The sequence below is a fragment of the Biomphalaria glabrata genome, chromosome 9, assembly GCF_947242115.1.
Source record: "Biomphalaria glabrata chromosome 9, xgBioGlab47.1, whole genome shotgun sequence".
NCBI classification, from domain to species: Eukaryota; Metazoa; Mollusca; class Gastropoda; family Planorbidae; genus Biomphalaria; species Biomphalaria glabrata.
Window position 1 is genome coordinate 27,528,098 of NC_074719.1, and position 26,078 is coordinate 27,554,175.

General features: G+C 38.2%; 3 protein-coding genes across 5 annotated transcripts in view; 1 reads left to right on the forward strand and 2 right to left on the reverse strand.

The window, feature by feature from the left end:
* LOC106071565 (protein eyes shut homolog) overlaps nt 1–10,294 on the forward strand; it is a 50,442-nt gene extending 40,148 nt beyond the window's left edge. The window contains exons 30-31 of one of the 2 annotated variants that reach the window (XR_008779771.1): nt 1,174–1,325; nt 3,714–10,294. The gene's annotated coding sequence lies outside the window, so the exon portion shown is untranslated. The remainder of the gene's footprint in view (nt 1–1,173; nt 1,326–3,713) is intronic. The other variant, XM_056041208.1, reaches the window with a different exon arrangement.
* LOC129928382 (GATA zinc finger domain-containing protein 14-like) lies at nt 7,245–8,513 on the reverse strand. Its single transcript, XM_056042603.1, has one exon. It carries the CDS (start codon nt 8,511–8,513, stop codon nt 7,245–7,247), a length of 1,269 nt encoding a protein of 422 aa, XP_055898578.1.
* A 1,857-nt stretch (nt 10,295–12,151) lies between the features above and the next one.
* On the reverse strand, nt 12,152–19,875 carry LOC106074168 (uncharacterized). 2 transcript variants are annotated; one of them, XM_056041217.1, is made up of 6 exons: nt 19,766–19,875; nt 18,683–18,721; nt 16,412–16,594; nt 15,317–15,621; nt 15,055–15,129; nt 12,152–13,215 (listed from the first exon to the last, which is right to left on the reverse strand). In XM_056041217.1, coding segments are annotated over exons 1-6 (1,530 nt in total). In that variant the 5' UTR covers nt 19,768–19,875; the 3' UTR covers nt 12,152–12,289. The 2 variants fall into 2 exon arrangements, with proteins under 2 accessions (XP_055897192.1, XP_055897193.1); XM_056041218.1 differs by lacking the exon at nt 15,055–15,129.
* Between the last annotated feature and the right edge of the window lie 6,203 nt (nt 19,876–26,078).

The window sequence follows — 26,078 nt, forward strand, 5'->3', positions numbered from 1 at the left end:
ATCTTGTAACAAGTTCATAAAACACAGTGATGTTGAAGAGAGTCTATTCTGAACTTTATCTTTGAGTGTTAGAAACTTTTTACAATCTTAGATCTTATTTGGTTTCATATCATTATAAAAAGCCACTAAGGCAACTGCTTGTTTGAGAAGGAAGGAATGACTCTCAATCTTAAATAATCAACCTTGTAAAATCTACATTTTTTTTTTTTAAAATTATTTACATGTTGACAAAATTAAGCTATTGAAATAATTAAAATAGAATTTTTTATTTGAATAGAAGGATAAATATTTAATGAATGAAATAATTACATTAATAGGATCTGAAAATGAAAGTCACAACCTGCTTTAATGGACTTTTCTTCAGCTTCAGTCTATATTAGGCCCCACCTTTACTTCCCCTTTAGGTTAGTTTTATTCTTTTTTTACATGCAAGCAATGTACAGGTATTAGACAGCACATACATTTCTTCATACCACCAGGTTCAGGCCTAGAGAAAACAAAATGCATTTTCTAATGAAATATCCCCTTTTTTTTTTTATTGTAAACTGTTTATCTCACCCCTTTTGAATGTAGCGAAATGACAAGAGATCTGGACTAGTGCATAGGTTTTATTTATACATCTATGTAGTCTGAATTTTATTTAAAGTACAATTGGTGAATAACAACCTTAATGAGTCTAAAATGACTATTTTATTAAATGTTTTGTTAATTTGTTGGTATTACTAAAAGACTTGAGAAAACCTAACCCTTAGAGAGGCACTTACTGAACGTGAAAAGCTCTTGCTTCTGCTTACATTAACATATGTAATATTTAGAGTCAAGGAATAAGAAAATCATTCATTAGCGGTGCACTAGTCCATGCCACATCATTGATAATTGTGTCCAAATCAATTTCTTGCACAACAACATGGTGCTTCTCAGCCTGTTCTTGAAAAATGTCAATGTGCAGAAGTTTCTTTAATAAGTTACTTGAGTAGGTCTACATGACAGAGTAAGCACACATTTATAAACCAAGCCAATTACAAGTTATGCCCTTGTCAATACATTGTAGGCCTACGGTAATAGCAATATGGACAGAGTAAGACAAATATCCTACACTTCTAAAACTAAATAGGGAAAAAGAGAAAAAAATACGGAATTAGTGATTTGTTTGTTTCTCTTTTCTTCTGCCAGCGCCGCCATGATGCTGTCTCATGTGCTTCTGTGAACATATTGCCATTCGTATCTCTTCCTAGCGTGTCAATACAGAATCTTCACCTTTTTCGCTTGCAATTTGTTTCTTATGGCTAGTAATCAGCAGATCTGAGGACATGCTTTCTGCAAAGGTAACACTGGCTTCAGCGATGTTGTCCCGACTACAAATTCGAATGTTTTTAAGTGTTATTCGTTGAATTGACAATTCTGCTTCAGATCTAGTAGAAGAGTTTTCATTAGTACTAGTCAATGTGTGTTGAGTGTCTATAGGATATAATACTTGGATAGTAATTTCACCAAGTCTTAGAAAGTGGCGGCGCTCATTGTCTACATTTTGACCATACAAATAAAATCCACACCTTGACAACAAGAATGTCCGTTTATCTTCAGAGTATTTAAGTTCCACCATTCCTATTTAAAGCTCGCACCTTTGTATTTTGCCAATGTATTCCCCGAAGCTTCACTTTAAACAAATCTCTTTATCTTGGTGTTTTCTCTTTTCTTCTATTTATCTTTTTTCCCCCCACTCCTGTCTCCGTTTCCAACGCGAACATCTTTCTTTCAATGAAGATAAAATACAAACATTGAACTTATTATTCACTGAAGCCTAGGACAATTAAAGCAATTTCAAGGTAAAACAAAAACGCAGCGGTTAAATTTACCAAAAAGGAATTTTTATTCGCAATTACAAGCTATGATGTATTTGACAGCCGCCAAGTTAAGGTGTAAAGTCTACAACTTTGTTGAATTGAATAGGATGATATTTATGCAATGCTATTGACAGGAATAATGTGCATGAGAAGTAATAGGCCTACCAACGAACTATTTTCGTTTGAAACCAAACTGGAGCTACATTCTTATGTCGATAACAAATTCTCAATCTTGATCGACTCTGCTTTATTACCGCTCTAGTTAGTTGCCCATTTTGTTTTGAGCTAAGTTTTGAGTTGTGCCACTGTCCTAGAGTGAAAGTCTACTGCTTCCTTCATGATGACTTTAGTTGATGCTACAGAGGAGCTAGGACAAACCTAAGTCTGCCCCCTCCCACACACACACACACCAAATAGGCCACTGTCTTCATTCCAGCATGTCAAACATTGCGTTCGCATGTGGCCGCTTGATCACCTCAAGAATTATTAAAATAATATTAAATTATTAATCGTTCAACAGTCAACGCTAATTGTCAGTTCAAATATTTACTGAAAAAAACAAAAACGAAACTATATCGTTTATTTATTAATTTCAAATTATCTTTTAAGTTATTAGCAACCACTTAACGCCACTTTTTTTCCTTATTCAAACACAGTGAATGCGTATCACAAATGATATTATTTATTTATTTGTCTCTTCTCTTCCGGCATCTTATAGTCTCTTTCAAGTTCAAACATTTGAATCTAACTCGCATATCATTAGTATTGTTCTAAGGCAATCACTCAACGAAAGGAATTGACTATCAGATGATGTGTTTATTAACAGTTACAAGACAGACAGACAGTGACTTCAGCCATCAAGGAGTCTTTTGTTGCACCAGTCCTTTCCTACCCAAACCTTCATACCCACACAACCGGCACACTTGCTAGTGTCGCTCCAGGTCCTTAATCCAGTTTGCTAGTAGCATGAAAGATGGCTCTTGGTTCCAGACAGCTCAGACTCCTATCACTTGCTGATCACTTCAGCCAGATCTAAACAGTCCTGCCTCTCGTATCAATATGTCGTCCATCACTCGTTTTATAACCAACTAATTTCACAAGTCTTACATAACTGACAGTTAAATTCATGCATGCCAAATAAGCCTCACATTACAAAAATGTCATCTATACATAATGTACTCGTAAAACTTGGTTGTCTGTGATTATATACAGTCCAAGACATGTGAAAATAATGTCGGCAGCTCAGGCACTTCTCGAGTTCATCTTTGTCACCTGTTTTAAAACAAGTACAAAATACTGGGTTTATTTCACGTGTGCTCCTTGAGTTTATCTTTGTCACCTGTTTTAAAACAAGTACAAAATACTGGGTTTATTTCACGTGTGCTCCTTGAGTTTATCTTTGTCACCTGTTTTAAAACAAGTACAAAATACTGGGTTTATTTCACGTGTGCTCCTTGAGTTTATCTTTGTCACCTGTTTTAAAACAAGTACAAAATACTGGGTTTATTTCACGTGTGCTCCTTGAGTTTATCTTTGTCACCTGTTTTTAAAACAAGTTCTGAAGAGCCCTACTGGGTTTACTTCACATGTGATGTATGAATGAATGTATTCCGAATGGGCTTCCACTCAAGGGGATCACCACTTTTGCCAACGTATAAAAGTTGAACATGGAGTGAATGGCTCAGTCTCAGGAGTTTGCCTGCCTCGTGAACTTCGTACATGGTGAATGGGATTTTTGTTAAACGATGGAAAGACCCCTTAGGGCTTCACGCAAGATCTGTGTATGAAACGCTGCTGATTAATTTTGTTTTCAATTGTATTCTTCTTTTCTACTTACTCAATGCGTTGTTTTTTTTTTCTCTTTTAAAGCAAAAGTCAAAACAACTTTAAAATTTAATTAGCCTGTATGAGGGAGCATTTTCCAAAGGCTGAAGCCTATTTGGACTAGGCAAGCTATTGGACTCGAGACAAAAATACACTTTCTCAACACAATCGTCATTCCAATTGCAACATATGCAAGTGAGACATGGAAGTCATCTGACACCAGGTGGAGGGAGGCTTCAGACATTGCCAATGACAGATCTTTATGGAGACAGCTTGCTGCCCAATGCGGGCGAACAGCGCGGGAGGACCTAAGTCTAAGTAAGTATGATAGAAACATTGAACTAAGAGGAGAAATAGTTTTTATAACATTAGTTTAGAAAGGAAAACAATTTGTTCATGAATGTTTTACATATTCACAAAATAACTCACTTAATATATAGTTTCTTGTACTATAAATGGTGACACTTTAAAATGGTGTCTTTTAATGGGGAAAAAAAATTTTCAACATTGAACAGTTTGCTTTTATTCAACAAGAAAGTAGCCGTTGCATTGAGCTTTGTAACATCTACACGAAACTAATGGCGGCTTTTCGTACTTCATTAAAACCTAAGGAGTTAAATACATGATTTCTGATCTATGCCCTCTGTCTATATTTCTTGAAAGAACTGCTCTCTCTCTCTCTCTCTACGTGATGTCACATTAAATGCCTTAGCTTCACTAGCTCCTGATTTTTCTTCCTAATCTATGTTGGGCCTTAAGATTAGGGAACGATTTAGGACTGACTTACGAGACTCTCAAGCAGAAAGTAACCACACAACTGGTTTCTAAGCACTTGAATCTTCTTGTAAACCATGCTACTTTAAGAATAGTTATTCATACCAATCCATTTTCCGGCTTCCTTCTCTCTCTCTCGTCACTTTCATTCAGTACTTGCATGTGCACCATTCTACATTCACACCACTCTGCATTCGCACCATTCTACATTCGCACCACTCTGCATTCCAATGGTAACATTTGGATTTAAGTTTTTTCCTATCCCTCCCTCTGCCCCTTTTATCAATGATTAATAGTTTCACTGAGTCTGAGCCACAAGTGAAAAAGTTGGACTGGATGTCAGGGACTGTGTGGAGACGTATTCCAGTGGAAGTTGTTGTTTTGTTTTAAGTGTTAATAACTACTCTCTCTTGACAACTAACGTTTGTATGGAAGAAAACAAAGCAATATTGGCAGTGGACATTTCTATCTTTGTTGTTCATACCTCTCAGTTCAGCATTCACATTTTGAGATCTCAATGTGTTTGAACTAATCTTAGTTTTGTTTTCCTGAATATATATTTTTTTGTTATAAATGTTCAAGTCGCATACTATGTACTCGTCTATTTATGTCATCATGATATTGTAATAACTGAAGGGAGGCAACTCAACGATACATAGATGTTTATTTACAGTACATCACAAATACATGTAGAACAACATGTCTTGAGCACAGCATCTTTATCTAGGCTCTCCACTTGGGCGGAAATCGTTCTCTCTCTCATGTCAACATCCGACTTAGTCTTGTCACTAATAGTGCGAACCTTCTTTCTGCACTAGCCTGGATTGCGGTGCGCATGGCAGAGTTATAGCATTGCCCCCTTTTTAGAGCTTTTTATCCCGAAAAGAAACAGTGCAGTGGAGGTTAGACAGTTCAGGTCGAGGTCGATCGGTGGGAGACACAGGCGGCAGGGAGCGTGTTCCCCACGAAGTCATCCGCTCTGGTTTCCTCTGGTGCCGCTTTCTCTTCCGCCAGTTGACCAGGCTGTTGTTGAGACGACGACGTGGCCGTTTGACACACAAAGAGATAGTGTCGAGCACTGTTTTCTTCAACACAGCCGTTGATCGGACACGCTGTCTCAGCAAACCTTCCCGACAGACGCCTCTCAAGGGAGCTGCAGGTTCACATGCAGCCACGTTGCAAACAAAGTTCAATGCGCTGCAGTCACCCTCACCCAACAGTTTCACATCCAGGAGATAGGTCTCTTCAAGTTCAAGTTTCGAATGTCTTTCTCTTAACAGCTCAGATTTAGCCTGGGTTGAATGGCATTCGTCTATGCCAATGTCGATGATGATGGCAGAAGTACACATGCCCTGTTTGTAGTTTTGTTGGCTTCCACATTTCCTGTGTGATGCGCCGCACGTACAGCTCATGCTAAACTTCTGGATGCAGTTGTCGAGCTTCGAATTTCCCTTGTAGGCACCGACAGATGTCTTTAAAGTCCATAGCAACATGCTTGAACGCAGACCCAACGTTGTCTTGATCTGTCCGGCTCATTGAGATACTGGTAACAGGTCCAACAGGAACAAACGCTTCAGGCACATAACAGACTTCTGTTTCTTCATTTGTCTCTTTCCTTTCAATTCGATACATCCCGTTGAGATCGTCGCAGCAATCGTTGTCACGTTTCTCGTTTTGAAAGTCACAACCACAAGACTTGCCCAAACACAAACACAGACGGCGCTCCAATCCCCAGCGTCTCCCCAGCGTCTCCGTCACTACTGTTTGTGCAGCTACAATCTTGACCACGCAACTTCTTTAACAACAGGTCTACAGGCAACTGCTCCTTTACCAACGAGTCTACTCCTTCTTTCGCTTGAGACACCATTTTATCTACCTTGTTCCCCATACTGTTAATATGTTGACACATTGCATCAATATCTCCATGTATCCAATGAGCTCATAAATTTCCGGTTCCATTTCAAATAGGCAGGTCTCCGGATCTTCGTCTTCATCTATCAGGGCTTGACGAGCTGTGAGCACCTCCTTGCTGCCTTAGCTCTTTAACTAAAAGCTGGTCTAGTTGTTTCAACGATGCCATTGTGATTGAATCCTACCTCTTCTCGTTGAGTCGCCTATGATCCCACTTCTGACACCAATGTAATAACTGAAGGGAGGCAACTCAACGAGACATAGATGTTTATTTACAGGACATCACAAATACATGTAGAACAACTCGTAGAACAAATCGTTCTCTCTCTCATGTCAACATCCGACTTAGTCTTGTCACTAATAGTGCGAACCTTCTTTCTGCACTAGCCTGGATTGCGGTGCGTATGGCAAAGTTATAACAATATTGTTGTAGGTAATAACAGCCGATGTATTTATTTACAGCAAGTATAAACAAACAGGTTTGAACTTCAGCTATCGAGTCCCAGAGTGTCTAAAGTTTCACCTGTCCTTTTCTATCTATCTTCCCAGTGCCGCCCCGGGTCCTAAATACAGTTCACAGATAGCACAAAGGCCGGCTCTTTAGCCAAGTCAGCTCTGACTCTAATAACTTGCAGATCACTTCAGCCGGATCTACAACAGTCCTAGTATCAACATGTCTTCTTCTATACGTGTTGAAGAGTGCTCTGATGCGCACCATCAGTATCGGCGCGGGAGCAGAGTTACAACATTGCCCCCTTCTCAGCTCTGTTCGTTCCGAACAGATTTATGTGCACTACAGGTTAGTGGACTTTGGTCAATGCGGGTGGAGGTCGGTCTATGGGAGCCATAGACGGCAGGAAGCGTGTTCCCCACGAAGCCATCTGCACTCTTCTATGTGGGTGCCGCTTTCTCTTTCTCCAGTTGGTCAGTCCGTTCTTGAGACGATGTCGTGATTGTTGCGTTGACTTCTTTATGATCGTTGTCGTTGACTTCTTTATGATCGTTGTCGTTGACTTCTTCATGATCGTTGTCGTTGACTTCTTCATGATCGTTGTCGTTGACTTCTTCATGATCGTTGTCGTTGACTTCTTCATGATCGTTGTCGTTGACTTCTTCATGATCATTGTCGTTGACTTCTTCATGATCATTGTCGTTGACTTCTTCATGATCGTTGTTGTTGACTTCTTTATGATCGTTGTTGTTGACTTCTTTATGATCGTTGTTGTTGACTTCTTTATGATCGTTGTCGTTGACTTCTTTATGATCGTTGTCGTTGACTTCTTTATGATCGTTGTCGTTGACTTCTTCATGATCGTTGTCGTTGACTTCTTCATGATCGTTGTCGTTGACTTCTTCATGATCGTTGTCGTTGACTTCTTCATGATCGTTGTCGTTGACTTCTTCATGATCATTGTCGTTGACTTCTTCATGATCGTTGTTGTTGACTTCTTTATGATCGTTGTTGTTGACTTCTTTATGATCGTTGTTGTTGACTTCTTTATGATCGTTGTCGTTGACTTCTTCATGATCGTTGTCGTTGACTTCTTCATGATCGTTGTCGTTGACTTCTTCATGATCGTTGTCGTTGACTTCTTCATGATCGTTGTCGTTGACTTCTTCATGATCGTTGTCGTTGACTTCTTCATGATCGTTGTTGTTGACTTCTTTATGATCGTTGTTGTTGACTTCTTTATGATCGTTGTTGTTGACTTCTTTATGATCGTTGTCGTTGACTTCTTTATGATCGTTGTCGTTGACTTCTTTATGATCGTTGTCGTTGACTTCTTCATGATCGTTGTCGTTGACTTCTTCATGATCGTTGTCGTTGACTTCTTCATGATCGTTGTCGTTGACTTCTTCATGATCGTTGTCGTTGACTTCTTCATGATCATTGTCGTTGACTTCTTCATGATCGTTGTTGTTGACTTCTTTATGATCGTTGTTGTTGACTTCTTTATGATCGTTGTTGTTGACTTCTTTATGATCGTTGTCGTTGACTTCTTTATGATCGTTGTCGTTGACTTCTTCATGATCGTTGTCGTTGACTTCTTCATGATCGTTGTCGTTGACTTCTTCATGATCGTTGTCGTTGACTTCTTCATGATCGTTGTCGTTGACTTCTTCATGATCGTTGTCGGTGATGCTCGCCTTCAGACACATATAGAGGTAGTGGCGATACCTGTAGTTGTCATCAGGGCAGTTGTTCCTGCATCCAGGTTCAGCAGACCTTGTCGATGGACGTCCTGTGACATAGTTGTAGACCCACAGGTAGCCATGGTTTCAAACACATGGTCATTGTCAGATACGTCACTAAGGCATGCCCACGAAGCAACCTTACAAGGTTCTGTGTGTAAATATTCAAGTGTTGGCTCAGGTTCCACTGGATAAGATTCACTATCGATGCCCCTGTCAATTGTGAAGGCAGAAGTACAAATATCTTTTGGGTGCTGGCTTTCTTGATGGCTTTCTTCGCATTTGCACTCAATGTCTGTTTCTATACGTGTGGAACAGTGCTCTGATGGGCACCAGCAGTATCGGTATGTATAGTTAGGTCATCATGGTATGTATAGTTAGGTCATCATGGTATGTATAGTTAGGTCATCATGGTATGTATAGTTAGGTCATCATGGTATGTATAGTTAGGTCATCATGATATGTATAGTTAGGTCATCATGGTATGTATAGTTAGGTCATCATGATATGTATAGTTATGTCCAGGAAAACACTCAACATGTTAATGATAACATAGATAAGGATTTAATGATTAAATAAAGAACACACACAAACCACAGAATGTCAGTTTTGTTCTAGATCTAGTTTGGTTCAGCAAAATAAGCCGGCATTTACTACCATGTCTCCATTTCCTTCTCCTCTTGCTCCACGCTCGTGTGGCACAGTGTCTAGTGCGCACCATGTATCTCAGTGCGGGAATAGAGTTAACAACAATATGTATAGTTATGTCATCACGATACGTATAGTTATGGCATCATGGTATGTATAGTTAGGTCATCATGATATGTATAGTTAGGTCATCATGATATGTATAGTTATGTCATCATGGTATGTATAGTTAGGTCATCATGGTATGTATAGTTAGGTCATCATGATATGTATAGTTAGGTCATCATGATATGTATAGTTATGGCATCATGATATGTATAGTTATGGCATCATGATATGTATAGTTATGTCATCATGATATGTATAGTTATGTCATCATGATATGTATAGTTATGTCATCATGACATGTATGTTTATGGCATCATGATATTTTAATAACTGAAGGGAGGCAACTCAACGAGACATAGATGTTTTGCCATGGAGATGTGACAAACACATAGGACATCTGCCTTGAACACAGCATCTTCATTTCGGCTCTAGACTTGTGCGGAAATCGTTCTCTCTTCTCTAATGTCAACATCCTTCCTAGTCTAGTCATTAATAGTGCGCACCTTCTGCACTATCTTGAATGGTGGGGTTAAAACAATATGTATGTTTATGGCATCATGATATGATGCTGTCTTATAACTTTATGGCATCATGCTATTTATATTTATGTTATTATGTTATGTAGATCTATATTTATCATATCATTTATCATATTCATCATGCTATCTTATATAATTATAATACGCATATTTATGTCATTATGTTATGTTTAGTATACTTATATTATGTTATGTATATTTTTGTCATTATGTTGTGTATATTTATATATTTATGTATATTTTTGTCATTATGTCATGTATGTTTATGTTATTATGTTATGTAGATCTATATTTATCATATCATTTATCATATTCATTTAGCTGACATGTGTATATGTATGGTCGTGCTCCTGGGTAGTACAGCAGTAAGTACTTCAACTGTCGATACTTTTGGTCTTATTACTTTCAAATGTAAGCCTATGAAGCACAAATAAATAGGGTATTGATATCAAACTGTGTGTGTGTTCTCTTGCTCTAACGTCTGTGTTGAACTGTCGTAAACTTGCCTTGTATCCAAGTTCTCCACATGTCCAGTCTATAGCCACCAGTGAAAGGGAGATTCAAAGACCAGTTCAACATACAGTTCACGTGCCCTTCGCTACTGGTTTCAATGCAAAAAAAAAAGGTTCATCCCAATTAATTGTATAGCACATAATTAGTTGAAAACTCAACAGAAAAGAGACCCGTAGAAACACATGACTCCATGATACCAATAGGCTGCTTAGTATCATACTATAACGTATCTGGTTTATTTATTATAGGTACACCTTCTTTTCAATTGTGAGATCTATCCTGAAAACCAGATAGTCCTAACTGAACATGTCCTAAAAGTCTTGCAACTTGTTTCCTGGCGATGCATTGAATGAGGACATGCTCAACTCTACTCTCTGCTGCATAGAAACTGGTTTAATAGACATTTTTCAATAATGAACTTAATGAATAATGAAATGAAACTGTATAAGAGACAACGAATTAAAACCAACCCAAATAGAACGTGTTTATCAACCAATGTATTAGAAGTTGGCCATGAAAGCTGATATCTAGTTGCTTTTGTGATAGACATTAATAAGCACTTCAGTTTTTTTTAAGTTGTAGGGAGCTTTTGGCTTGGGCAAGGGAAACAATTCTAGACAAGCCTTATCATCTTCCTGCTCATTGATAGAACGCTTAAAATGATATTATTTGGACGACCGAATTAACATGCATTTAATCTTGTATATGAATATTTCACTGCGAAATGTTTAGAACTGATTCCATTTCTGTCTAGTTCAACACTGAAAACACGTTGTTTAGCGCACCAAGTTACTGTCCGTGTTCACCGCACTAAACGCTGATATTAAACACTGTCTGTGTTCACCGCACTTAACCGCTGATATTAAACACTGTCTGTGTTCACCGCACTTAAACGCTGATATTAAACACTGTCTGTGTTCACCGCACTTAACCGCTGGTATTAAACACTGTCTGTGTTCACCGCTCTTAACCGCTGATATTAAACACTGTCTGTGTTCGCCGCACTAAACGCTGATATTAAACACTGTCTGTGTTCACCGCACTTAAACGCTGATATTAAACACTGTGTTCACCGCGCTTAACCGCTGATATTAAACACTGTCTGTGTTCACCGCACTTAACCGCTGATATTAAACACTGTCTGTGTTCACCGCACTTAACCGCTGATATTAAACACTGTCTGTGTTCACCGCACTAAACGCTGATATTAAACACTGTCTGTTTTCACCGCGCTAAATGCTGATATTAAACACTATCTGTGTTCACCGCACTTAAACGCTGATATTAAACACTATCTGTGTTCACCGCACTAAACGCTGATATTAAACACTGTCTGTGTTCACCGCACTAAACGCTGATATTAAACACTATCTGTGTTCACCGCACTAAACACTGATATTAAACATTGTCTGTGTTCACCGCACTTAACCGCTGATATTAAACACTGTCTGTGTTCACCGCACTTAACCGCTGATATTAAACACTGTCTGTGTTCACCGCACTAAATGCTGATATTAGACACTGTCTGTGTTCACCGCACTTAAACGCTGATATTAAACACTATCTGTGTTCACCGCACTTAAACGCTGATATTAAACACTGTCTGTGTTCACCGCACTTAAACGCTGATATTAAACATTATCTGTGTTCTTCGCACTTAAACGCTGATATTAAACACTGTCTGTGTTCGCCGCACTTAAACGCTGATATTAAACACTGTCTGTGTTCACCGCACTAAACGCTGATATTAAACACTATCCAAGTTTATGACGTGAAATATTGTTTAACTATTGAAAATCATAGTTCAAGTGTTTATTTCAAGAAAACTGTTGGAGAGCCCTACAGAAAAAAAAATTGCATTCGAGAGACAACCACTAAACAGGATGACTAGGAAAATCACGGAAAACATTGTCAAACCATCGGACACACTGTCTTTTACGTTAACCATGGAAAACACTGTCTGCCAATGAAGTAAACTAAAGACTCGAAAGCATTTTTTAAAAGCAGGCTGACAACGACTGGTTGGAAGGAGGTGTCCAGAAATGGGTATCCAGGTTCGTCACTTGTGAAAATGAGATAAACACCGAAAGGAAAGTAGGTCAACACAAAGAGACCTCCCGACACGCACAGCGTTATGTCCACCGGGTAGGGCTTACCAGCTTGTAGTGTCACGTCTGAATCTAGAGACGGCGGCCAGGTCAAATTTCGTGTTCTGTGAGCCTGGGTGAAAGCAAACCTGGGTTTGTTGGTGGTTCTCCGGTGGGGAAACATCACTCTCAAGATGATGTCTGGCAGAAGGAGCAGAGGCACGTCTGCTAAATCTTGACCTTGGGGTTGCACTGGTTGCTCATTCAAAATGTTAGGCTGAGGAGCAGCGTAAGAGCCCTGTATTTGGCCGCTCCCTCGATGGAGCTGGTGGAACCGACATAATTCTGCAGGTTGATCTAACCCGCTGCCCTGTCCGGGCGGAGGAGATTGAGCCCTGTGTCTTCTTCTCTCGATGTCGTAGTAATCTTGTGACCAGGATCTTCCGCTAGATGTCCCCTCTATCTCTGTCGTCTGACTTGGCGTATCGTTGGGCTCCTCTCCCTCGTTCAGATGTACTTCCTCCTGGAGGATGGAGTCGTCTGACTCATTGCTACGATGTGCCAAGGCATTGTTGTTCGCGTGAGGGTCTGGCAGTTCTTCGAATGGGCGAATGTACTGCTGTAAAAGGGCTATGTCTCCTGCTTGCAAGGCTGCACGCAGATTCACTGATGAGTGATGTTTTCTTATGTTTGTCACGATGGCGACGATTGCGGCGATGACTACCAAATTCACTATCATAATGATGTATCCCATAATTCTTCTTGGAAACATATCTGGGAGGGAAATGATACAAACAATTGATAAAGTCATTTAGAAAGAATGTTTGTGAAATTTCAAATGTTACAAACAATTGATAAAGTCATTTAGGAAGAATGTTTGTGAAATTTGAAATGTTACAAACAATTGATAAAGTCATTTAGGAAGAATGTTTGTGAAATTTGAAATGTTATAAACAATCGATAAAGTCATTTAGGAAGAATGTTTGTGAAACTTGAAATGTTTTGTTTGAACATTAGACTATTTATAATGCATTATTTTAATGCTGAAACTGTGAGGAACAATGTCTAATAAGGATCTTGAGAATGTAAATCAGTGGAAGACATTTAAAGAGACTCTTTGGTTTGGTTTAACTTGAAAACATCATGCGAAAATTGAAAATTCGAGCTTTCTTAATTTAAATATAGTTTATAAATAATTTTGTTTTAATATGAAAAATATATAGCACATAAAACTTCTAGAAACACTGAGCATATTCAAAGACAACTGAACTGTATCTTCAAAACGAAGTGACATGTGAAATGGCGTAGAGAAGCATGAAGCATACAGAACTTTCTTGTAGCATAGAGAAACATAAAGCATACAGAACTTACTTGTAGCCTAGAGAAACATAAAGCATACAGAACTTACACGTAGCCTAGAGAAACATGAAGCATACAGAACTTACCTGTAGCTTGCAGAAGTTTTGTCGAATGACCAACAGAGATAACATGAACATTTATAAATAACTTACTCCAAGAGTTTTAAAGTTGGAGCTCATGGAGAAGAGATAGAACACAAGAAATTTAACCACAGCCTCGGGAAACATGTAGTTTAGTGAAATCAACTGTAGAGTTGAGAAACATGTAGTTTAGTGAACTCACCTGTAGAGTTGAGAAACATGTAGTTTAGTGAACTCACCTGTAGAGTTGAGAAACATGTAGTTTAGTGAACTCAACTGTAGAGTTGAGAAACATGTAGTTTAGTGAACTCACCTGTAGAGTTGAGAAACATGTAGTTTAGTGAACTCACCTGTAGAGTTGAGAAACATGTAGTTTAGTGAACTCACCTGTAGAGTTGAGAAACATGTAGTTTAGTGAACTCAACTGTAGAGTTGAGAAACATGTAGTTTAGTGAACTCACCTGTAGAGTTGAGAAACATGTAATTTAGTGAACTCACCTGTAGAGTTGAGAAACATGTAGTTTAGTGAACTCACCTGTAGAGTTGAGACACATGTAGTTTAGTGAACTCACCTGTAGAGTTGAGAAACATGTAGTTTAGTGAACTCACCTGTAGAGTTGAGAAACATGTAGTTTAGAGTTTAGTGAACTCACCTGTAGAGTTGAGAAACATGTAGTTTAGTGAACTCAACTGTAGAGTTGAGAAACATGTAGTTTAGTGAACTCACCTGTAGAGTTGAGAAACATGTAATTTAGTGAACTCACCTGTAGAGTTGAGAAACATGTAGTTTAGTGAACTCACCTGTAGAGTTGAGAAACATGTAGTTTAGTGAACTCACATGTAGAGTTGAGAAACATGTAGTTTAGTGAACTCACATGTATAGTTAATAAACATTAGTTTAGTGACTCACCTGTATAGTTAATAAACATTAATTTACTGAACTCACCTGTAGAGTTGAGAAACATGTAGTTTAGTGAACTCACCTGTAGAGTTGAGAAACATGAAGTTTAGTGAACTCACCTGTAGAGTTGAGAAACATGTAGTTTAGTGAACTCACCTGTAGAGTTGAGAAACATTTAGTTTAGTGAACTCACATGTAGAGTTGGGAAACATGTAGTTAAGAGTTTAGTGAACTCACCTGTAGGGTTAAGAAACATTTAGTTAGTGAACTCACCTGTAGAGATGAGAAACATGTAGTTTAGTGAACTCACTTGTAGAGTTAAGAAACAGGTTAGTTTAGTGAACTCACCTGTAGAGTTGAGAAACATATAGTTTAGTGAACTCACGTGTACAGTTGAGAAACATGTTTTTTTTAGTGAACTCACCTGTAGAGTTGAGAAACATATAATTTAGTGAACTCACCTGTACAGTTGAGAAACATGTAGTTTAGTGAACTCACCTGTAGAGTTAAGAAATATGTAGTTTAGTGAACTCACCTGTAGAGTTAAGAAACATGGGGCATAAAGTTTCACTCTTAATGTGGTGGATCATTTTGATAGACAGCGACAGGTCGGACAGCAATATGGTCATGATGTGCAGTACGAGGACCAGAACCACTGCAGCCGGCACCATGATGCACTCCACCGTGCTGGGCAGTACCAGGTGAGAGCTGCCAACCTGCATTGCCCTCCCTAGGCACAAGGCAAGAGTGCTGAAGATAACGCCCCACTGGGAGGCGACAGCGATGGCTATCAGTCGGAAGCAGATTCCCTTGTCCAGTATGTCGTTGAGGCTGATCATGCTGAGAACAGAAACACGCGATGAAAAACTTAAAAAAAAACAACGTCACATGATAAGAAATGGTCCGTGGTGGTGTGAATAATAATAAACCCAACTATTATTAACAAACACTATTTCTCTGCTTTGTTCAGATGGTATTCAAGAGATCTATATAGGCGATACCATCGCTACCTAGCTCTTATGTAAATGTTGCGGTATCTGTATTATAAATGTTGACTCCGTGAAGTAACAGTGAGACATTTCTTTCTACATTGTTGTCTACTGATTTCCTCTGAATCAAAGATGTCGAGACTTGGTGTCTGCCGATTTGAAGGTTTCACTTTCTTTGAATCACTACGTTTTTTTTTAGCTTAAATTAGAGTAGAATACTTATTCGTAATTATCTCCCTTTCAACTCATTTTTTAATAGTTTGAATTATAAGAAAAAAAAAAGGTCAGGTTGTCATTCAACTGAAATGAATTAAACTATTGAACTTTTAGATAGATGCTCGGTGTGAGTTATTTCATTATATGCCTTTTTATTCAAGTCCAATGCGAATGTCTGATTACTGATTAAAAAATGAGAAAGAGTTATTTGTTACAAAAATAAATACATGATTTAATAAAATAAAACCTTTTTACAAACGCGTAACACACTAGCTGAACCGACTTTATATATAAATGGCGCTTTTAATACTGCTACGTACAATTATATATTCGTAATTCATTTGATATATAAATGCCAATTTTAATACTAATTAAACATATGAATGACATTTTGGGTACTGGCTTAACATATAAATATCACTGACCTAAATATGAGCACTACAAATGAAAATATGAAATGCAGTGGATGCAGTAACAAGGCTAACACAATCTTCCCTTTCCATAACAAGCAAGGCTCTGACAGGACTCCAAGGATAGCCATGATGGAGGTGGCCATACTGATAGCCCCAGGTATAAGACAGACTAGCCATTTGAGTGACCATTCTGTGCTGTTCAAGAATAGAAAACAACAGTATAACTAGATGGGGCTGAGATGCGAGCATTTAAAATATAAGGCTCGTGCATGTAATGTCTATGGCCTCCTTCAGTCGTGAATCGGCTTTGGATCTTTTCATAAGAAGTTAGATGAAAGCCTGAGCTTAACTATGGTCGAAGCGATGTCGCTTACAAAGCAGCCCCCCCCCCCTTTTTTTTTTTTCACGCAGCTGATGTATCTGAAAGAACAGCAGATATCAATACAGCAGCGTCTCATGTTCTGCCAGGGTGTAGAACTGTGTGCTGCAAGCTGCCTGTCACCGGCTCCTGATTTATTCCTCAGGGATGACTAATTTTGACTTCCAAAACCTTTCCCGTATCTAGCCATATCCAAGTTTTCCTTATCCGAGGTGAGTAGTTAGTCAAAGCTTACTGGTTTTGGCGCCAGTTGCTCGCCCTTTGCCCCTTCTCTTGTCAATGATAATAGTTGCACCGCGCTTAATATCTGAGCCACACATGAAGAGGAGGAGTTGGAATCTTTGTCAGAGGCTAATGGAAGCATATAGGTAGTGGAATGTTTATATCCATTACCACTTCCGGTACTAACTGAACAGCATGTAACGTAACAGTGTATTTGATGTACAAGACTCTGAGCATGTAGTTGACACCTAAAATAATGTACTGCACACAACTAGATGCTTGGAATGTGCAGTCCATTTGATTTCAACGAACTTCTGGCATACAAAGTGTATTTAAAGTACAAGGCTTTCGTGGGGATAGTTCGACTGATGCTAGCAGAAACCAATAAAGATCCGAATTCGAGTAATAGAGTAGAATCACTATTGCGGAACAGCTCGTCGAAATTAGTTAAAATCTACTTTATTTTGAAATTTTCTGCTAAACTACTGTACTGTGCATGGTCCATTTCTCTACATTTTCAATATAAGGGTTTTCCTTTCACAACAGAAAATTAATTTTGACTCCAGGTTAAAGTTGACAAGTGTGGAATCGTCGGTTATTTTTCACGTTCCAGGAGAACCGCATAGGTTAAGGCTTAAGGCTTTTTAAAAATGATAATGACCCATCACCTGCATGATACCCCTATTTTTCGGTTTATAAATGAATGTGGAAAAACTTCATTTCAAAGCAATCTAACCAGGAATTGAATTTTAAAAAAAAATGGGAGGTGTTCACCCAGTTTTTACTTTTTTAAAGATAGTCACAATTGTGGAACACTATAGATGTCATTTATTAGACCTGCGCATTTAGCTATTTACATAGTGATTTAGATTATCGGAATTTAAATATGAGTTTGCATTAGTATACATAAATTTAAAATATTTAGAGAATAATATTACATATAATATATAATTTATGATTACCAGACGTCCAGCAAAAAGAGACAAATCATAATATCAAATAATATCATATATATAATATTAAATAACAAAAAAGAATTAAAGAAGAGTGGAAAATAAAACCTTGTAAGGAAAATCAGTGTAGTGTGACATCCATTAAATTAAAAAGGTAAATTATAAAAGAATGACAATGTGTTGTCTTAAGCTTTAATAAAATAAAATTAATGTAAAGGATAAGGAGTTCAAGTATTCTATAAGACTAATAAATATATGCTTTATATAGGCTTTGTTCCGACATTTTTACCTGTTCCGTAATTGTGACTGACCATATCTCAGTCGATTTGAATGTAAAATTTAAGTATCTGTTGAAAAACTAAACAATGCGTCTATTTTTAACGGAAAATAGATGGACAATGCCTGGGTACTTTCGCCATAGGAGCAAAAAATTGAAAACTAAAAGTAGCTGCAAACTGTTCCGCAATAGTGGCTCTACTATAATTGTGTTACGCAATTGTGTGTCTGTGTGAATGTAAATTTCAGTTTGTGAAAAAAAAAATTAATGGCTTACGATTAAAGAAAGTTATAAATAATTTTTTTCTTTCTTTCTTTCATCCGGTATTATAAGGGGAGAGAATAAATAATGCTTAAACATAATTTCGAGAACTAAAATGTAAAACTCTCTTTGATGAGTTCTAATTTCTTCCAAGGTGACAATAAAAATATGTTTAAACTGAATTTACTTACTAGATGTAACTTTTAATTGGAACAGTCAAATTCGTATTCCTGTTCAAGAAATAAGCAATAATTAAATCAGTATCAATCTGCCATTCTTGTACAATCTACAAAACTTCAGATACATTTATATCAATAATACCTACCCTACTATGGCCTATAAGAGTCGCATCGCACACACACACAAAAATTATTGAAAAATCGTAAAGTCTTTTGGAGCCTGAGATTGGCGGCAAGGCCCAGGGCTCCGATAATGCCCTGGTTAGGAAATCCGTTGTTTAGGATAATGCCTCATAGCTTACAGTTCTATTGACCTTACAGATACATCTCCCTGCAGCTCTCAGATCTGCGGACACTCTGGCAAGACGTGCACCACTGACTCCCCAGCAGTGTCGGCGACGGGCATCAAAATTTGGCTGGAACTGGGTAAAGTATGCGCTTATGGGACAGTGTCCCGCTCGCCACTGTGAAATTACCGATTGTTCCGGCCTATTTAGCCTTCACCACGGATCGTCTCTGTTGGGGTGTTGCATGTGCTGCCAGACTCAACTGGGTCATTGTCATCACCGAGCTACACATTAATTTCTCGATGGAGAGACACCGGATCAAACGTTAACATTAGAGAGGTTTGATAACTCAACCTAATGCTATCTATAAAGTTTAATTATTAAAATGCTCATTATGGTTCAATAATTAGCCTGATATGGTCAAATGTGTTCGATAACATAGTCAAAATAGTTTCACAAGTTATTTGGCAGAGTGGGATCATCCTATTGTCCAGATGTCGCCCAACTAATAAACTGATTTTTTTTAAATCTACCGACCCAATGATTTGTTAATATCAGGCTCTAGATCTATCACTAGATCTATCACTAAATCTATCACTAGATCTATCACTAGATCTATCACTAAATCTATCACTAGATCTATCACTAGATCGATGCAAAGAGGAATAAAAATAAGAACATGAAGACGTAAAAAAAAAAGTTTTTAAGAAATAGATTCTAGATCTAGAACTGAACGCTTAATTAAACGCAGGTCATTAAAGAAAAAACAATTTCTACAGTTGTAAGTCTTGTCTTTGTGTTGTCTTACATTTGAGTGGCTAGGTTACTGTCAAACACAATCTTTCATGTTCAGTCAGACAGAACTTCTGCTTAAGAACAAAGTTTTCCATTGTGCTAAACGTCATCAGATTGTGTTGCTTTTGTTGATTGAAATTTTTTTTTCGAAAATTACAGAAACAAAATATTAAATGTTTATTTCAATCACATAGTTGATATCGATAGTAGTACAATTGACTTGACTGTTTAGGGATTAAAGTGCCTGGGTACGCTTCTCTGTCTCAACGTGGCACTTGGATGGAAACGATCGCTAGTGGAAGTGATTAGGCTAAATAAGTAGCAACACAAGACTCCTATGGGAGTGTCTAAGTGCGAGAGTTTTTCCATTGCCGTGCGCGTTGTAAGAGAGCTTCCACGACCTTGTTGATCATCCAGTCGCCGTTCCACAAGGTTCCGTTTCATCAATGGCGAGTCCTGCACGGTTAGCTTGGTAAACCATAGGCTGGGGTTCCCGATGTGCTCGGCCCAGTATTCTAAACCGTGCATCCGGAGTGTCAGACACATTGGAAATAGCAGTGTTTAATATAGACATTGACTTGGACCTCTTCCAGACAGAGCGTTTTGTTCAATCACACTTACATAAACATTGACTTGGACCTCTTCTAGACAGAGCGTTTTGTTCAATCACACTTACATAAACATTGACTTGGACCTCTTCCAGACAGAGCGTTTTGTTCAATCACACTTACATAAACATTGACTTGGACCTCTTCCAGACAGAGCGTTTTGTTCAATCACACTTACATAAACATTGACTTGGACCTCTTCCAGACAGAGCGTTTTGTTCAATCACACTTACATAAACATTGACTTGGACCTCTTCTAGACAGAGCGTTTTGTTCAATCACACTTACAAGCTCGAAGAGTATTCGGCTCAACTTTTATTCTTATTCTTCTTCCAGCCAGCTTTATTGCTGCTGAGCTGTGAGCTCTTTTGCAGACTGTGCTAAGGAAAATAGTGTGTTGTTTTCTTCAGTTGTTCAGCACTACCGTACAGGGTGTTGGTTATGTTGGGCTGTAGTGGAAGTAGGGTCTGCCTTAGGTGGATTTGGGCTGGGCATTCAAAGAGGATATGGTTGACGGTTTCAAAGGGATGTCAACTCTTATGACAATACAACGTGTGACTAAAGTTTCCGATAATTCTCATTAGAGCTCTACTCTGAAAGCTTACACTATGTCATATTAATTTAATACTAGTTGACAGTCGGCATAGCATACGCCGCTATTTTGCAGGGCCGGTCTTAGGCCACTGCAACCTGTATGACCGAAGTATCAGCACTTTCATGGAACCCGCGCTAATTCAAGGTGTATAAATTATTAAATTAAACCATTTTATAACTTAAAACAGATTTCCCGCGCACTCCTGTCGATTTACCAGGAGCTCCTGGAAATCTCCCGAAATTGCAAAATATACGAAAAAGTCCTTAAAATATACGGAAATACATAGAAAAAATTGTCATTTTGGGGTGTCATTCAATATGGAAAACGTCAATGCTACGTGCTATTAATAAAAACGGCATTATACATTAGCCGTAATTGTGTAATCAGGTGAAAGAAGCTTCTCGCGCCTCAAACTAATGAAGAATTACTTGATGTCAACAATTCTCAAAGATAGATTGAAACATTTGGTAATTCTTGCTATTGAGCGGGATCTATGTGGGAAACAGAATGATTATGATATACTGTATTGACTTTACTACACGCAAGGCTCGTAAAGTAATTCTGTACGTAGTAAAGAATGAATAAAATGCAAAGACGAATTTATTTTCTAATACAAACTCTTAAATTTGACTTATTGTCCGCTTCCCTACCCAAACTTGGCCCCGCGAAATCCGTTTCGAATGGGACCCCACAATGCTTAAGTCCGGCCCTGCTATTTAGTGTTTGTAAAATGTTTCACATGTTTCGGATGTTCCTTCACAGTTGACGATAGTTTACTTCCTAGCATGGGATGAGAGCGGGCAGGGTTTTGACAGTCCAGCGCGCAGCCATCCGTAGCGAGCTGTGAAAATGTGTTCTCCCCCCCCCCCCCTTTTTTTTTTGTTTTTTTCGTGGGGTGACAATCCGCAGAAATAAGAGAGTGATCTTTGCTTTACTTCTTGTTTGACCTGATTAGGGAAGAAGAGAATTATATATATAGATTTGACTTATCGTCTGCGAACAGTTCTACACTCTGACAAGAAAGTGTCTACCGCTGACCAAAGTGATACAGGACAAGTTTCAAAAACAATTCCTCCACTTTGAAGTTGGTCGCTTTTTGTAAAAGTGATTACTTCGCTCATGAAAACTGATGAATAGTAGATATTTTAAAAAAAAGTATAAATTTACCCAATCCAAAGTACCACCGCCTCTTCCCCCCCCCCCCCCCAAAATAATTATAGTTACGCCTATGCAGAAATCATTAAGAGTACAAATATTCTAGTTGGGTGATATGGATCTAGACATGGCAACATTTAAAGACAGTAGTCTAGACTAGAATACTGAATCTGTTAACTGTTTAGAGATATAGATCTAGACCACTAGTATTGATATCATGGGCGTAGCCAGGGGGGGTTCTTGGGGGGGAACGGAATTGACTGATTTTTGCTTTCATTTTGTTTATTTTAGGTGAGATTTTAATACTAAATCATCACTTACCACAGCACAGCCGAGGGGGTTTTGAGTTCAAAACCCTCTACCAGGGGGTTTTGAGATTTGAAAAACCCCTATCAGGGGGTTTTAAGATACAAATCCCTCTACCAGGGGGCTTTGAGTTTAAAACCCCCAACAGGGGGTTTTGAATTTTAAACCACCTACCAGAGGTTTTTGCAGTTAAATCCCCCTCTTCTATAAAACAAAACAAAAACAAATGCAAACAACAATCCCTAAATTCCAAGAGCACAGTTAAGGAAGATTATGATTTTAAAACCCCCTCCAAAATTTACGATAAACCCCCTCTTCAATATAAAAAAAGCAAATTACACACTATAAAATCTATGAGCTTAGCCAAAGGGGTTTTGAGTTTAAATCCCCCTCCTACAGATGGCTTTTTCTTTAAAGTTTAAAACCCCTCCAGATGGTTTTGAGTTTAAAATTCCCCTACAGAGCGTTTAGAGTCTAGAAAACCTCTCTCTTCAATATTATTTTAAAGCAAACTACAGTCACCAAATTCTATGATCGTAGGTAAATGGGGTTTTGAATTAAAAAAAACAACAACAAAAACTCCAGAGATTTTTAGTTTAAAACCCCTCAACAGATGATTTGGGAAAAAAACTTTCCTTTTCGATATAAAATCTAAAGCGAAATACAGGCATGTAATTTCAAGAGCGTAGTCAAGAAAGGTTACAAATTTCTACCAGTGGCTTGGACTCCATTAATAAAGTGTGAATAGTCTTCTGCCGAAATTGAAAAATATTAAATGTGGCTCAACAAAGATGGCTAAGACAGATTTTAGGAGTCAGTCATAGAGATCGGGTCTAAATCAAAGAAATCATATGCCGAACTGGGAGTCGAATCCTTAGTAAGGTTATGACAGAGCGTCGCATGAGGTTTTGCGGGACTTGTTTTCCGACAAAATGAATTACGCAAAATAAGAGTTGCGGAAACAGCTTGCCGGAAAATGCGCCGAACGGTGCGAGAGGGTCTAAGTCAGTAAGAATAGCACATTAGGTTTGTGAAATAAAACTTTTTAATAGCAAGATAATGCACTGTAGATACCTCAGAATATGCATTTTGTTGGCTTTAAATACCAGAAATAGTGCTCGGCGGAGGGGTTTCGCCCCGCGCTGGAGTAGCGCTGCGAACTCCCCCAGACCCCCTTGCTAGCAAGGGCGGGGAGTCTGCAATAAACAATAAACGTCTCCCGAAAGGGTCAGAATGTAATAAAGATGAATTATGTACACACACACACATATATATATATATAATTTTTGATTGATATTGTTTGTTATAAACTGCAGAAATATTGCCACCAATGTGTTCTACTAGTGCAGCTCCCTAACACGTTGTGCACCATGTCTAGTCTACAAAGTACAGTGGTGGGAGCACGAAGAAAGGGTCGCCCTAAAGTTGGCAGGATAACAGAAACGAATGGGCCAGCCTCTCTTTGGATAGCCTGACAAAATGGAGGGATTTGGTGACGCGAACTGTCAGACGACGATAGTCAAGGGACATAAGAGAAGATTGATTCATTCAACTCTTTACTGAATACACGCGGGAATCCCCACAGAAGGCTGACCAGAAAAGACCAAATATAAAGATAATTAGGCCTATATTTTGAATAATTATAGCTGTTGAACCACTGTCATTTTTTCCCAAAGATATATACAAACTGTCAACCTTCTAAGAAAATCGTTAGAGCCATTTTCAAAATTCGTGACCATCCACTTTCCACCCAAACAATGTCTGTCCACTCACGCACAATCGAATAATAGGAATTATAAAATCGGTAGAAGTTTCTTGAAACCTGTCCATGATGTTAGAATGTTTGGTATCTGTAACAAATGTTACTTACGGTTCACTAATGTTTTATTTGGCAATATCTACAGGCAAACCTTTTTTTTTTTGTAACTCTGCACTAATTATTTGAAGTATGGCTGGCTGGTCGTTCGGTCGTCTCAGTGATACCGGGTTCATACCAGGGGCGGACTGGGTATCAAAATCGGCCCGGGCATTACTATATAAACCGGCCCACAAATGGCATGTCATATATTTTCGGTGGGGGGGGATTTTTACCCCACTCCGAAATTTATATATATATATTAGTGTGTGTGTATATGTAATTAATCTTCATTACATTCTGATCTTTCATTCTTTCAAACATTTTTTCTAACCTAGAATACTCTCTTCCTATAATTAGTGGAAAGACAGTACACACCGCCAATGGGCAGCTAGGGAGTCCGGGGAGAAGCCCCGGAACCAAGCATTATTTCCGTTATTTTAAGGTTTAAAAATCCATAATCTGAGGTATCTACAGTGCAATTAGCCTGCTACTCTTCCGCTTAAAAAATTCAAAAACCAAATCTGCTATTCAATGAGTCCAGCGACTGGTAGAAAATGGTAAAATGCTTTAGTTTTTGTATTTGATGGGGAAGGGAAACCACAAAACCCCTTTTGGCTACGCTCATGAAGTTTGAAAACTGTAGTTTGCTTACGTTGGCTGCACTGGGTCAGTAAGTAAAGTTTCCTTTCAGACAATGAGGTCTGAGGCAAGTGATGGTTTGAAGACCCTTCCCTCCCGGCTACGCCCATGTGTTATATTATCGGTGTAAGCCTAATTCTCTACAAAATATATAAAGTTTGATAACGCATCGAAAACAGGATGTAAGCATTCTATTTATACATGTATGTAGTCTGAAAACTATAAACAATACAATAGCAGCCTAATGAGGTTGAAGCTTTTTGGTATTACTTATAGATAACAGACGTTTCTTCAAAAATAAGATTTTGTTACGTCTTACGCATTTCATGTGTCAATCTAGTCATGCATGTTGATCTGTGACTTAAAATATGCTAAATCATTGGTTTTCCTGGCTGACTCAGACAACCCATTCCATTAAAAGATAAGAGAAAGCAGAACGGTTAGAGAGGCACTTACTTAATGTGAAAAGCTCTTGCTTCCTCCAAGTACATTCTCAAAAACGCGATTTGTTTATGAATATACCATGAACCATTATCTAAATATAAATCTCCTTTCATTAAATATTGGATGTGACAACGCTATATTAATTATTGTAATTATTTTCATCATTAATGATTTCATACTAAGCATAAGTTTGCCATTTATTATAATAGTATAAAAACTTATTTAGATCTAGAGTTATTTTTTAATTAAATAATATTTTTTTAAGCCTAAAGTGTAGTATTTTTAGATCTATGTTATTAAAAATAAACAAAAAAGAATTTTGCTTTTTCTTTTCAAATCGCAGAAAGTAGAGCTTTATACCCAAATTGAGCTGTGAATAAGTTGGGTGGTTTGTAATTTCGCGGCTGTGTGTATGTGTTAAAGTTAATTTCTATTAAGTATTGTTAAAGAGCTAATTGTCGCGTCTATCTTTTTTTTTCTGCTTTATATCAATGTTTTCTAACTTAACCTCTCTCATCCCTCTTTTTGGTTAAATTTCATTGGAACCATTAAAAGAGGTGGGGGGGGGGGAAGGAGCAAAAAAAATGGGAGTGCCATCAAAGGCCCATGCCGACCAGGAAAATGATAAGGCCAAACACAACCTCGAAGACATCAAAGCAGTCCCTGCCGCTCGTGCATAGCAGAAAGTACAGTCTAACGTTTTGCTAATGATAGATAATAC